The 16,121-nt window shown below is 37.7% G+C and overlaps 1 protein-coding gene across 1 annotated transcript in view; it reads right to left on the bottom strand.

The window, feature by feature from the left end:
* Nucleotides 1–122: 122 nt before the first annotated feature.
* The window catches only part of myo1d (myosin 1D), a 58,951-nt gene continuing 42,952 nt past the window's right edge, over nucleotides 123–16,121 (bottom strand). Inside the window, exons 21-22 of the mRNA XM_079476085.1 lie at nucleotides 14,060–14,214; nucleotides 123–2,663 (exon numbers count right to left, since the gene is read on the bottom strand). Coding sequence (XP_079332211.1) covers nucleotides 2,507–2,663; nucleotides 14,060–14,214 — 312 coding nt within the window. The 3' untranslated portion in view covers nucleotides 123–2,506. The remainder of the gene's footprint in view (nucleotides 2,664–14,059; nucleotides 14,215–16,121) is intronic.

Below are 16,121 nucleotides of genomic sequence, written 5' to 3'. Positions count from 1 at the left end.
CAAAACATCATCAGCCTGCCAGCAGTGAACATCTGTTCTCCTGGATTTACAGGCTTTTTACCTTGTGGGGCAAGTCAATGTTATAATCACAATACATCAGATTGAAGAAAACACATCAGAGCCGACACTTCAGGGGCATGTTTATTTTCAGGAGCATAAATTTGCTACAGCGTTTATTTGATTAGCAAAAATCAATAATGTGAATATTAATGCGTTAATAACAGATTTTGCATAAAAAAAAGTTTTTTAAAGACGCTGCATAGGATTTTCTTTTTGATTTGGTCTAAGAAAATGTCTTAGCATTTTGTTTAAGATTAATATATTACTTAAAAAGGAGAGGTATAAAAATAGGCACATAGATTGATCAAACTACATGTCCAGGTTGCCAATATTAACCAAGATGAACATGTACGATTAAACAAGAATTAAAGCAACATAAAATAGATTTTACCTGGGAATAAAATTATTCGGCACTTAGATTGCATTTGTGAGGTTCACGGCAAGGTGAGAGACATTGTTTTAAATGACTATCACTGAAAGATTAAGACTGATTCTATCCACAGAAAAAGATAAAAACTACAATCTAACGCCCAACAATTATACAAGTCGTACTTATCAAGGTTTTGTATTCACACATCAGACATTTTTATGCATCTACCAGCACTGGATTTGACAAAAGAAGCCTATTACTTTAAGAAAAGTCAAGTACATTTATTGTGTTTTGACCTTCACCTTCCTGGCAGAGTTTTAAGACCTTCAGACCGGTAAAGAATCTGCCAGTTGACTGTCTGTTGTATGTGCGGGCCAGGCCTAGTGTAAGAGATGGGGAAGAGTGTCAGACTTTATCTTCCCAGCAGCACTCTGTACTTCTGCTTTCACTGTAACACTTAAGCGATACAGGCCAATAGTCAAGAGAGAGAATGCCTGGAGTGGGAGTGTGCAATTGTGCAGCAGTCTTCCTGTGCTGAAGCATTTTTTTAGTTTGTAGGACCAGTTTAAACATACTGTATGTCTATGCAGAAAAAACTAATGAATAAAAAATAAACCTGTATGAGCTCTTCATAAAGCCACAAGTGATAGTTTGACCATGTAGGCTCACTGGTGGAGGGCTGTGGTTCTGATCCATTATCTCCCATTTTAATCACATGACAGTGTGGATAGATGCTACGGATGGGAGCTTAGTGATGTTTTTGGCTGTGATGAACGATCCTAATGAACTTATTTAAAAAAATATCTGATTTAACCCAACTATCGTCCACAGACATGATTTAACAATGAAGTCAACATTTTGTTTGGCAACTTTTCATGCTTTTCGTAACTTTAAGCTGTATGAATCAATCTTCCTTCTTTCTTCTTTCTTTGATGTGTAGTCTGACGTAAATTCCTTGTCTTTAGGTGAAACACACATTATTTATTGTCCTTTTGGCTCATATAAGATCGGCTGCTGCCTTTGTGCTACTTTAAATTCAGTCTTTGTAAACAAGAAAGTGTATCATCATTACATTAGAAAAAGGCTGCTGAAAAATAATTTAATTTCCTATGTGCCAAAGAATGGGCAAAGGGACTAGAGGACTTACGGAGAACCATTTCTCCTGGTGTGTCCTTTGAAAGGGTCTTTTCTATAGCTATTTTTTGAAAATGGAGAAAATCCTCTTTAAAAAATAAAATGAAACAGCCTGATGCAAACACTTCTTGCTCTTTGTTCCTACCTGTCTAACATTAAGAATGATCTGAATACATGACCTCCTACGATTTCACTCTTAAAATGTTGGGACCCAAAAAATGGACAAACCCAATCAACCCAAAACCCATTTTTGGATCAAATATTCTGGGTAAATTTAACCCAACAGTTGGGTTTGTCCATGTTTGACCCAACGATGGGTTGAAATAACCCAACATCATTTAAGAGTGTTATATATAGTGTATACAGCACATTACATAAGCGTTGCTTCTATATTGAATTACAATTTACATATTCGCCTTAGCTATAAATTACCAGATATATGCAGAAAAACATTTTAAATTACAAGAGTGTTTACGTGTTTGTGTTTAAGGATATGATCAACATATCCCTCTCGTATCAACAAATTTCAGCAGTGACCTCAAGCCCGCCGCTGATCTGTGCAACACATTGGGACGTACGCATGGCTATTCTTTATCCCACACGAACTGATCAAAAAAACTTGAAGAACAAAACGATAGTATGTCAAAACTTGGGTTTGATATTTTGAAAGTTCTGCGTATACTGCAACCTTCATCTTTGGTTGTAATGTTTAATAAATAAATGGATGCTGGTCTGGTGAATAATCTTTAAGGGTCAATCTTGTTACCTTGTTTTATCTTGTACATAATCAGAGCTGAAGTTTGGATTTTGAGAGAAATTTTTTACATATTTAAAAGAAAATTCCTTCTTGCCTTTCATCGGGCAAATTAAGTATGGCTTTATATCTGAGTCAAACATTTTGACATGTGTCCCGTGAACAGGTACTGTTTGTACCCCCGTCCCCTAGTTGCCTGGCACTGAGAGAATGTATCCTGATCGGCTCTTGGTGAAGTCTGGCTGTGCTTGGTTGATCTTGGTTTCCACGACAACAGTGCACTTTCTTCCATTCATACTGCAATGAATGGGGCTGACAATGTTCACCTGGAGCTTCCTCTTCTCGCTTAAAAGAAAAAGAGAGAAAGATGTCAATCTCAACATTTTATTCGATTTATAATTTTTGCTCCCACTGATATATTCCATATGCTCTTCTTATTGTTTTGCTCCACAGAGGAATGGCTTTCGGCTCTGTGTTTGTTGCATCTGTTTGCTTGTTTCCGGGTGGATGGGCATTTTGCACCAGACTCTGATCAATGAGGCGCAAGCATCGCTTGCTGAGAGAGAGCGGGTCTGTTTTCAGAGAAGAGCAAGTTGGCCTCCAGACCAAAAATGTGTGCTTTTAATAGATGCGGCCCATCTAAAAGTCAATGCATCCAACCTCTTAGAGGCTTATTTAAACTCAGGAACCTATTAGTTCCATTAATATATCCCTGGGCTCTATCGGATAGCTGTGCTTCAATACCACAAAGCTATTTTAACATATATTTTAATGTATTTTAGTGTAATGAGGAACGTAATACCCCATTATGATGAATCCTACAACATAGTCTCCCCTATAACCCATTACAACAGTCTGTCTGCGTCAAAGGCATTTTTTAAAACATAACAAAACCTTTTAACGTTCTATTGTTCAAGGCAAAACCATAACAACTGGAATCATCTCTTAAATTAGGCGTCTGATTCAGAAGAGTGACCTTCGAAAGGCAGCTTATGTAAGAAATCCTGCAGATGATAAATGTATTACAAAGCCGCCCTCACACAGACACTTCATAAGTCTTCATAAGTTACTGTACCAGCAAGCTGCTGCGCCAGACGTTTCTATGGCAACCAGATGAACCCCCATCATGTGGTAGGGATGCTTCAGCCAGCCAACACAATGTCTTAATGGCATCAATCTATCACAGTCATTTAGAATTTACGTAACGTAATAAAATGGCTGTGCGAGTCAAATGTGTATTAACATTGGAATACATTTTAGTGTCTTTACTATGTAAATTATGTTAATTATTAAATGTGGCTCATTCAGAAAATCTGATGCAATCAACACTGTGCTACTACCACTATGGAATGCAGGTGGTGAACACAATTTCATTTGAGAAAGATGTTTATATTTTGAAAGCAACTAAGTACTCTGCACCGGAAGCATGCAAATTGCGTTCAGCATCCTCATTTACATAATTCCTTTAGTGAACCGGGTCTAAACCACGTACACATCTCGTGCAAATAAACAGCGCCAACAGTGGGCAAAATACATCCTTTCTGAATTCCCCCCAGTCATTTGTATTTTTCATAGTTGCCTGAGCTGACAGACAATCCCATTATGGGTTGTCACCCTCTCAGTATACGATATACAATACTCTCACTTCCTGTGGATGGAGGCAGTAATAAAAGGTTAGGCTGTGGTCTGCTTAGGGTGCTGCATGAGGTTTGATTTTAGCAGCATGTAAGCGCATGAACTATATATTTCCTCGTACTGACTGCCTCCCTCTGCGCCAGACTTGCTCACAGAGGGCCGGGGAGCAGACGGCTCTGCGTGGCCCACAGGAAAATCAATTGTTTCCAGCTTTCCTCTCCCCCTGGTGCCCATGCCCTTCACGCCAACTGACTCACCAGCTTTGAGGTCAGCTTCGCTACCCAGAATAGAAGAAGTATTAAGACAACGTAAAGGGGGAGGGGAAAGTAAGTTTTACGTCTTATAGACCCCTTCGCAAGAGGTAAACACTGGTCCCGCGGCACTTTTGGGTTTTAAGTTTTTTTTATTTATCTTGCATATACAGTCGTGGAGACCTTTTAAAAAAATCAGTTTTACAGAATTTAGTATTACAGGCATGTGTTTAGGTAAAATTATCTTTTTCATTTAATTCCGTGAACTACTAACAATATTTCTCCCAAATTTTAAATAAATTTTTTGTTTTATTTGCATTTATTTGCAGAAAACGAAAACTAAAGAAACAGCTTAGAGTTACAGAAAGGATGCTCTGTATTTTTTCAGACCTCAAATACTGCAAAGACAAATAACCTTGATTTTTATCACAGTTTTCATGCGTCTTGTCATCCTGTCAGTCATTCACATTGCTGTTGGATGACTTCATGTCACTCCTGAGGTTTGATTTTGTTGAAATTCAACAGACTGGAATGACCACAATACATCTAGAAGTGCTGCATAAATTAAAATTTTAGATGGTCTCTTAATTTTTTCTGCGGCTGTATATAACATGCTCTACAAAATAATTTGGGGTCTGGCGATTAAGGGAGTCAAACACAGTGAGACAAAATGGGTGGGTGAACAGAATAAATAATATGTCTGCAATATAGTCACACCCCCACCTCCCAAAATAGCAGATATGCCCTTGGGCTGATCCATCCTCAGAAAAGCTAAAAGTGTAATGCGTGCTGTGCACTTCAGAGAGGAGAGGCAGCATCCCATCATGCTTCACTTCATATCGCTCCACCCTAGTGATCAGACTGCGCCGTCTTTCTCACGTGGTATTATCACACACCACACATGTGCACGTCTCTCACTCTCTCATCCACACAAACACACACGTTTTGTAAGTTTGATTAATAAACTTTCCCTTATAGCATGAACAAAATCAGTAAAGAGAGCATAATATAGCGATGAAATAAAGATAAGCTCTCCTTGACCCCCTAATTTAAAAAATATGAAACAATATGATTGAAGTCCATTTACACACTATTAATTCATTAATTAACAGAATTCATTAATGGCCCTGCAACATATTAAATAGCAATGGTTCATTTTCAATCTGTCAGCCGAAAAAAGATCACGATGTTCATTACAGCACAAGGATGAATTATGAATATGCCGATTACTGCGGGAAATCTAATTATTCAGCTTCTACAGATGTGTCTGTGCAATAAAGCCAGAGTTTGTTCCAAGTCTGTATACATGTATTTGTTCTGATGACAAAACCTCAGAATTATATCGAGCTAAAAACAGACCAGCACAGAACAACACCTTGAACAAAAGTTGTTGATGTGCATTAGTGATGTTTAGGAGGTATGAATACCCAGTGTCAATGTTGAGGGATAATAAAGACGAGATAAGGAAACAGGTCTTTAAGGTACAAAAGCTCATCATTTGAACATCTTCCAGATTTCTCTCTCTCCATGAGACATAAGAAAAACTATTCAATACTTCAGCCCAGACAATCTGTTCTGCAGTGTTCCCAATACAATGAGACAGACGCCACATGAAAAACAGCACACATTCTACAAACCGCCATCTGTTGTTATCCGCCCGGTTGGTTACAGAGGAGAAAATGTCACTTCTTGAAAGAATCCCCATGGGAGAAGCTCATTCGTAATGACCATTTAACTTTTCGGGAATTCAATTTCTGGTCAAACGAATCTTATAATATACTTTCCATCTATCATACTTCTGAAACAATGCAACACTGTAAAAAAGTGATATAAATAAACTTTAATTGAATTGCAAATCTATATAAAATCAATCTTAGTCGGCAAGTTCACTTAATAAAAGACAATTTCGAAAAATTGACATTCTGATATCATTTTATGAAGTAGCAATAAATGGAAATCAATAATGTTGATGCAGATTCACAGAGCGTTGCAAGAATCAAAGGACAGATCATGTTCTGTTCAGAGCAGAACCTCAGAAGAGGACCATTGAAAGAATATAATACTCTCAAAATCCTTTAAATATAAAAAGCAAAATAAATATAACTGTAAGTTAAATAAATGAAAGTCTGATAATGATTTGTATCGTAGTGTTAGTAGTAGTAATACTATTTAATTTATAATCATATCATTTATTTTTTTTACATTATTACCGTAACATTAAACCAATACTCTTAACAGACATAATAGAAATAGCCAATTTATTGTATTACTGATAGCTATATTACATTATAGTGCTAGCAATACATACACAGAACCTGTAATGCACCTATGGTAGCAATCGAAGTGTAATGTATAAAAAGGTGTAAGAAAAAGAAATGCAATGAAGGTAAAGAAACGGAGGGCTAGAAAAATTACATCCAGAGCAGGTGCCCATGAGTCACATAAATGGAAGGTACAGAGAGGACGGGGGCTGTACTGTACATGAGCCAATGTAGCGTCATCCTATCACTGCATCTATGGCTGGCTGGGACGCAGAGAGTGAAAGAATGTAAGAGACAAGGGCAGTGGGGGTTGAATGAGAGAGAAAGAGAGAGAGAGCGGAGACGCAGCAATGCAGTACTAGCAGCAGAGAAAGTGGGTCAGATTCAGCCACTCAAACTTGAAACGCATACAAACACAATATCACATCCATCCGCATGCACTTTCAAAGTAGATATAAATCCCCCCAACTCCTTCATCAGCTAAGCCTTTTGTATTATACGTTTACTGTAGGTTGACTAAACGCACAAACACATCTGCCTCATTAAATATAACAACATTATTTAATCAGAAAAAAAGTCATTCAAGTGGCTGTGTTGAAAATAAAAGTGCAACACATTATTCCTCTTATCAATGCCAAAAAACAACTATTTTTGGTTGTTCTTCAGATGTTGGTTCTTTATGGAACCATAAAAAGGGGTTCTTGGCTCGTAATCACAGGGGAACTATTCAAGTGCCATATAGACCCATATCTTTGTTCTTCAATGGTTCCTTAAAGGTTCTTTCTGTATAGAACCACTGAAGAACCATGCAGGGGCTTAACAGTTTCTTTATACAGAAGCGGTGCTATATAGCTCAGTCATCCCAAAGAACTGCTGAAGAACCAAGATATAGTTCTATAAAGCACTTGAAGTAGTTCCCCTTCAAGCCAAGAACCACTTTTAGTGCAAAATATTCTTCTATGGCATTGTGTAGCACCTATATTTAAAGAAGTGTAGGTGAATGAGAAGCATTTCCTCATATTTGTTGGAGAAATAATTAACGAAACGAAAGAAAATAAATCGTTGCTGACCTTACGAAACTTTGTAGGTCTAAATTTCAAGAAATGGAAAAAAAGCACTGTACTCTATAAATGATTTAATACTATGTGCTGTCAAAGTTGACAAGCACTTTTTAACACTTTTTATTAGTTAGATATCCTGTGAGAAACATAAAGGGTCACTTATAATAATGGTTTTTGGCAGAAGAAATAAAATCACAAAAGATGGAGATATAAGGTTTCAATAGGATGATATTAAATAATATGAAAACAACTTATGTTTCTGAAGTAACTCTGTCTAACAACACTGGCAGATCGAATTTGAGAGGGCATCAGCATTTTTTCGTCTCTTCGGTTTCTGTTTTTACCATCTCTTTTAAGTTCAGCATCAATGTGATGCGTGTTAAGGCCGAATACAGGTGTTAAGTCACCTAACAACAGGCACCGCCTCCATACTACTGTTATTGGCTGATTATCTAAAAAATGCATGTACTGCAAATAAAGCATTACATTTCAGATTTAAAACAAAAATGGTAAACTTGAGACGTTAAAGCAACCCAATTATAAATACATTTACATGTTTAAAACAATGTTTCATATACCTTTGTCCCCATAGCCTTGTAAACATCAAATGAAACTGAAACATCATTTTACATTGGGCTATTAAAACTGTGAGCATGCAAATTCCCCCTTTTCATTCTTTCAGAGACGGTTTGTGAAGAGATGTGGTGAAATTAGTTCTTCCTCCTCGAAACACATTAACATACGGATTTCAGTATATCACATCAATAGGCAATTCGGTGAAGCCTTTACCTTGACGGGGAAGTCAAATGGAGCTATTTAGTGAGCACCTCTCTTCTTCACTCATCAGTATTCTAAACCGACAAGCCAACTAATGGACTAAATATCAGACAGACATGGATCGTCTAGTTGCTATGGGAACTGCATCTGCAGCCATGAGAGTGAGCTGAGGTGAGAAATAGAGAGGAAGAGATATACAGATAAAGATGACGAGGACGAGAAAAAATAGTTGAGACTCAGAAGAGCAGCGGTTTAGAAATAAGAATATGGAAACTTATCAAAGAAATATATATACAAAGAAAGCGTGAACAGGGAAATGGGGGGTTAAATGTGGAGCCTGGAAGGAGAGTTCAGCATGAGAGAGATGACCTTGCTGAAGGACACACTGATAATCGCCATATTCTCTGCACACAGCTGCTGGTAAATGGACTAATGAGGCCTGCAAAACAATCCCATTATTCTGTCCATTTATAATAAAGCATATTAGGCACAGAAAAGCATTTTTATCATGCCTGCCTCTCATTACACTGACGCTATAACACACACTTAAACTATCAAGTGTCTGAAGAAACAGAAATCTGATCTCATCAATGGAGGAAATTCATTTATGTCTCTGCTGTGAAACTTTTCTCTTTAATTCATTATTTATAAACAGGGAACACGGTATCTGCATGGACTATTGTCGGGAAAGATATTATTTGGCACGGTTTTTCATTAGGGATGTTTTGAACGGTGACAAAATACGTTTATGGAGAATAATGCAATGAAAGCAGAACATACGGCAGCCATGGTTAAAGGCATAGCTCACCCAGAAATGAAAATTCTGTCATGATTTACTCACCCTTTCGTCATTGCAAACCTGTTTTTCTTCCGTGGGGCACAAAAGACGATATTTTGAAGAATGAACGTAATGAAACAATGGCGGTACCCTGTGACTTCCATTGGTTTTGTGTCCATCCAATAGAAATGAATGGGCACTGCTGTTGTTCGGTTACCAACATTCTTTTCAAAATATCGTCATACAGAAAGACAGTCATACAGCTTTGAAATGACTTGAGGATGAGTAAATGATACAAAAATAGTTTTTGGTGGTACATCCCACAAATTATTATCTCGGGCCATTTATAGTGCGTTTAAATTTGTAAGTATAAACTGCAAAAATGAAAAAAAAACGAAATATGAAAAGGCAAAAAAGCAACTGTGCATTAGCGGCAAAGTACTTAAATCCTCAAATGGAGCTTAGCGTTCAAAGACAGGAATCGGCTTATCTCCTGATAATGCAACACCAGACCACTTCAATAGATTTTCTTATGGAGCCTTGGATTTAACGTATGCTGGTTATGGAAGGCTTTCCTGGATGAGTACCAGCAGCATCAGTGGAAACAGTACAAAATGAGTCCTGTCCCATCATCCCCAGCAGTCAGGCATCAACATCATGACCACTGCTGGACCGCTGAAAAGATCAATGTAAATTCCTCTTCTTGCTCTATCTCTCTTCCCTATAAACACACATTCACAGACTTTGTGTCTCCCACCCTTTGCAGCACTGCACATTAATGGCATTATTGGAGTAGATGGATAGTGGATTGGAAACTGGCCCAGTTTTGTTAGTGAGGTCGTGGAGTTCGTTCTTATGCACTCTGGGTAATAGGCGTGCGGAAAGTGATCAAAGAACAAGTCAATAAAAAGTAATGGCACGTGATTTTGCTGAGAGAGGAAAAATGGTGACAAATGAGAGATAAAATGACGATCAGGATTTTTAGTCAAGAGAATATCAAACAGGAAGGTGGATTTCAACTTCCAATCGATTTTTCAGCTTGTTGACCTTCAATCTGCATTTCGATACATATTTACGGTAACACGGAGAGGCAAAGGGCCCCACATGCTTTTCTTCAGCCCGAGGCAACAGGAAGACTTTGACCCCCTAATCCTTAATGCTAAAAGGATGTCAGAGGTTTAGAAATGACACTCACTAAGACAACCATGTCTCACTTTTTCTCCCAGGGGCTTTGAAATAGGATTTGAGTGTGAAAGACGCTCATTCATTCGCACTCATTTTCAAGTGTTAAAAGGAGACCGATGTAATGAATTCCTGTAGAGAAGCCTTTGGTTCTATTTCACACGAGCATTTAGTTCGAGCCACAGTGATCAATAGAGACAAAGGTTCTCATTCAGTTGAGACACAAGCTGGGCTGACACCGAAACCTTTGTTTTGTGCCCAATTAAAACAAACATGGAGGTAGACCCACTGGATTTGGCACCTCAGAGCAATGTCCTCTTTTGAAAGAGTTACACAGGTGAATAAAGAAAACGGAGGACTTTTCTTATCACACAAAGAAGTCAACAGAACCTCAAGACTGTAAATAGGAAAGATTTGATCAGCTAATCCGTGACCCATGTATTCACAAAGCAAGTTGGTGTGTGATGATCCTATATAGCTGTGACAGGATGAGTGACAGTTAAAATAATCCAGACAGATATGTGTGAGGAAGAACATGTCTGACCGAGCACGTGTGGGTGAGTATTTGTCTGGCTGGAGTTTGGAAGTCTTTGAATAATGCTTAAAGGCTGGTATGACAGGAGGGGAAATGAGGTATTCCCTCTGTAGAGCGTAAAGGGAGAGAACGAGGTGCAGCACTTTCTGCGTGCTGTGCATGTCAATGATGAAGAGCCTGGTTAAAAATAGGGCTGCAGCCACACAAGCTCATATATTTCATCTCTTAAATCTAATCTCTTGAATGGGAGAGAGACACGCAGAGAGAGAGAATGAGAGAGAGATAATTCAATCACTGAACCGATAATGCTTATATATATTAATTTACTTTGTTATTTAAAGGAATAGTTTATTTTCTAAATACAAATTCTGTCATTATTTACTCGCCCTGTTGTCATTTTAAACCTGTGTGATTTTTTTTCTTCTGCGAAACACAAAATACATTTTGAAAAATATTGGTGACCAAAAACCATTGGTCGTCATTCACTTCAATTGTATGGACCTGAAACCAATGCAGGTCAATGCGGACCAACGGTTTTCTGCACATTTTTCAAAATATCTTCTGAAGAAAAAAGTCATACAGGTTTGAAATGACAAGAGGGCGTGTAAATAATGACAGCATTTTCATTTTGAAGTTGAACAATAGCCCTTACGGTTTATCTTGCTTCTGTAAACCTCTGTTTCTATCTTATGTTTGCATTTCTATTATTTAACTTTATTTTGTTTGCACTAGATACATCATATTTTTTTCTTCTTCGTATACACATTTGCACTGCTTGTACGCAGCCCAGCTGCACATGCTTGGGCAATTGATATTTTAAATTTTTGACATGCCTATGGGTTTTGTGTCCTTCCAATGGAAGTGAATGGAGACCGCCGTTGTTCAGCTACCAACACTTTTTAAAATATCATCTTTGGTTTTTTTTAAAGTGCGAGTAAATACTGATTTTATTTTTATTTTTGGGTGAACTATCACCTCAGACCTGCTTTCCTCTTTTCATATTCTTGAATGCTCCCCCTGTCAGGCAAAGGCTTGAGAAATGTCCTATTGGGCAACTAAACAAAAATTCCTAAATAAATTAAACTAAAACTAAATAATATATTAAGAGTAATGTGGGAGAGACAACGCTTTGTACCAAAACCTTGTGAGTCATTTTAGTAGCAGCATTTCCCTTTCGAAAAGTTTTAAACATAACATAATAAATTATACTTTAGTAAATTAATGCACTACATGAGTGTTTATTCATTAAATATTAAATTATTCATTATAAAATATTTTAGTTTTCTACACAAGCAGCTCACCTCATGAGGGCATCATACAGTACTACACCAATACAGTAACCAAGCATGCAAAAAAACCCCATCTGATTTACTGAGTGCCGAGTAATACATTATATTCTTGGTCCCCAAAGTTATATTTCAGGTAGGATGCTGCCTTATAAGTAAGTTCACTAACTAAATTTTCAAACAATAAATACAATGCAAGTCTCAGAGACCCTGAAAAAGATAAAAGAGAGATGAGAGAGAAAATGATGGCCCGTGGAGAAAAATAATCCTCTCTTTTTACAGACAGCAGAATGACTTTATCAGAGAGTTCGGAGACAACGCTCTTTGGCGTTAGTGCAGATAAGAGGTTTATAAGATCTTTATAAACATATTGCGCAGCCGGACTGATTTTCTATACACAAGATGTTCTTCCATTCTATTCATAGCAGCGGAGAAATGGTTATGTATGCAATTTTCCCGTAAAGCCACTCTGGCAAAAAAGTCAAACCGGTTCAGTGTCAACCCCCGGAAAATGGTGCCAAGCGATCCAAACACATTTAACATCTACTTAATCTAACACAGTATAATTAAAACTGATCAAACAGAATGGGATTGCTGTATTAACTTTCAAAAGCTGCAATACGTGCAGTTTCATAGATTATGGATAAAATGACTTCAGGAAGTGAACTGAGAGACAAAGGAGCAGTTTCTCGGCTGTGGCTAGTGCTCAAAATCCCGTCTTGGACAACAGAGGAGATATAAAGGTTAAATACCGATCTACAGGGAAAGAAAAGCAGCCGAACGCAGCAGTCTTGCAGCCTGGCCTTTTGTTGGGCGAATGGATCACTCTGATGGATGAAGCCGAGGAGAGCTTACGGCTGCAGGTCATTAGCAACGAAATGTTAGCAAGGTTTTTTTCCAAGAAAATGCTCTGCTCGGGGACACAGGAGCTTTATTTACAGAAAAGCCATTGAAGCATCTGTGTAAAACAAGTCAATATCACTGAACCAGGCGTTTTAAATACACAAAGACTACAGTGGAAAAAGACAATAGAGATTTTGCTATACTGTGCATATAGTGCTTAACATATAGTGCTATACACTAGCTAAAAGTGGGTAGGACTGCCTTATACTATTTCCATGTGCAATTGCATGTTAATGTAGGAAAAAAGAAAGATTTCCATCATAATCAGATGTCAATTTTTTGTTGTTTAAATAGCCATGTGAGGTTTCATCATAAAGCATATTTATTTTTAAAGCATAGTCAAGTAAGTGCCGCTTTCAGATTTGTCACATCCATAACGGTCCATATTCCTCATAAATGGGCACATGAAAGTTAAAATATATGTCCTGTGTAGAGACCTCATCCATTTGTTCGCTACCATTTGTTGGGTTTTTGCATTTTAATTCACAGAAATCCTAAAGTTGTCTCTCAAAAATGAGTCTACTTTTGTCGCATTCATAATGCATGTATATTCGCCACATTTTAAATCGAATACTTGTGCATAGACTGACATTTTTCTAATGTTTAAACCTGATATGGACTGTACCATAACTTAAGCCTAAATTGCGAAGAAAATAAAATGTTTAGAGCATGTGTGTGTTTATTTGTTTGTGCTTGTCTACGTTTATGCTGGAAAAATGTCAAGTCCATATCAGGTTTAATCATTGATCGAAAATATGCTGTTTAATTGTGATTTTTGCCAGCGATTTTTAATTTAGACTACATTCAGTCTGCTCTCAGCTACCCATATAGCTTTACTTGAATCTCAGTGTGCATTTACAAAAACACAAGCATATTTTGTACAGCTCCACAAAAGGCCACAGGGGTGCTGGTGCCTCCTCTGTCCTTAAACGCCCTGAACTGGCAATGCAGCCTCATGACGGTGGGTGAAATATTACGGTTTGGCACTCTAGCCTTATGTGCCCTGGCCGTGTCCCCAGAACCCGGCTGTATCTCTTAAACTGCTCTTATGAGCACCCCCTGCTGGTGTCACCTTTTGAAATGGCTGAAGAGGGTCCCAACCAGCTCTCCGATGCGGCTTTCCCCCGCTGGCACCATGCCCTGCAGGCACACGATTAGATCCCGGTTGTCTTTGGTGTGGAAGGCAACCAGCTGGTCCTTCCCGGGGGAGATGCTCACTCCGGTCACCTGGGAGAGGAAAAGCCGATGCAAGTTAACAGTGAGCTCAGACGGTTGCGAAATATCAGTGAACGGCGCCATAATTTAGTTCTCCTTTTACTGGATCTGTGATTACGGGTTATGGAAGCGCAGCCAATGGGAACATTACACATCTGTTTGTACAGTGAGGTGCAACTCATGAGTGAATGCATTTAGACAATAAACACGGTGATGTGTACATTATGATCCCATAGCTTCAAGCTATTATTAAATGCTAAACGAGGTAAATGTGTCTTTTTTGGTCAGTATTGTCACGAACATGGATGAGATAATAATAGCACATTTTTTGTGTTATGAAATTTTAACACATGTTGTATTTTTTACCATTATGAGTCATTTTGTGTTATGGGATAGTTCACCTAAAAATGAAAATCATGTCACCATTTACTTACCCTTAAGTATACCCTGTATACATTTCTTTGTTCTGTTGAACACAGAAGATGATATTTTAAAGAATGTGGGAAACTACACAGTTTTGGGGCACCATTGCCTACCATAGTAGATTTTTCCCTATTTCGGTAGTTAATAGTGCCCCAGAACTGTTTGATTACAAACATTCTTCCAAATATATTTGTTTTAGTTCAGCAAACTGAATTTATACAGGTTTGAAACAACTTAAGGTTGAGTAAATGAGTAAATTTCATTATGGGTGAACTATCCCTTTAACTAGACACAGTGGTTTTCCCTCTAAAAACTGTTGTGTAATAACAACACAATCCATCCTGAACACATCTCTATTATCAAGTGACAAGTCATTAAAAGAGGACATTTATAATAATAAAAAATACAATTAAATTTCAATACATTAAATAAAATAAAAAATGAACACTACACTCAAAAGTATTTAAGGTATATGGAAAATCTTACTTTTGTTTACACCATGGGACAATTTTAAAACAATAAAACTATTTCTAAAAACTCCCACGTTCATTTTAAACTAGATTCGTCCTTTTCATCATCTCAACCACAGACCCAAATGAACGTGTAAGTGTAGTATAATTAGTTTTGTGTGCTTAAGGGAAACATCTCTTCGTCTTTTCTACTCTTTCTCTCTGCATTTCACATCCTGTGTCTTTTCCACCCAGAGAGGGTCCAGGGTTCAATGAACACAACCCAGGCTATGTAAAAAATAAACGCCAGCGGTAAACAAACTCCCCTGTGGAGACTATCATGGACTCTAACACACTGTGAATATCTTTTATCTGTCTTTATAAAAACAAAGAGAACCATCATATCTATGACGTGGCTTGGTGATGGACTCACGGAGAGAAGATGCAACCGAGCAGGAGGGTGACAGCTGGTGAGACCAAATCAGGACCGTATCGTGATATTGTCCTAACGGGACGTGGTACGTGTGCCGGATACAGTATGAGCAATTTGTCATGTAAATATTTAAAAACAAATTACAAAAGACGAATGTGAGCAGTTAAAAACAGCACTAATGAGCAGAGCAGGTCCTTAACTCCACATAATAGGGTCTCTCTGAACCCCTGGTCCCTCTCAGCGGTATATTCATTGAGTCACACAATCATTGAGTTCCTCAGAGAATGAAGAAAGATGTGAGAAAGAGAGAAGGACTTAAAGAATATTTCTTAATCTGTTTATGTAACAAGCTTATTATTCGAGATTGACATCAATTTATATTTGATATTTAGTGTAGTCAAATTTTGTTTTGGCAGTGTTTTTGTTACGGTACAGTTTTTTCATTGCATTATTTCAGTTTTAGTTATAGGAACAATAAAGAATCATCAGGATTCAACAAAACCTTAACAGTCTTTCTATATAAAACCAAACCATTTGACGAAAGATATAAATTACATGTACCGTTTGTTTGTTCTCAAGCATAAGCAAAAATAAATAAGGCACACTCCTATTGT

The sequence above is a fragment of the Barbatula barbatula genome, assembly GCF_947034865.1.
Source record: "Barbatula barbatula genome assembly, chromosome: 16".
Taxonomy (NCBI): domain Eukaryota; kingdom Metazoa; phylum Chordata; class Actinopteri; order Cypriniformes; family Nemacheilidae; genus Barbatula; species Barbatula barbatula.
Note: the sequence above shows the minus strand (reverse complement) of the source record. Positions and strands in the feature narration are given on the sequence as shown.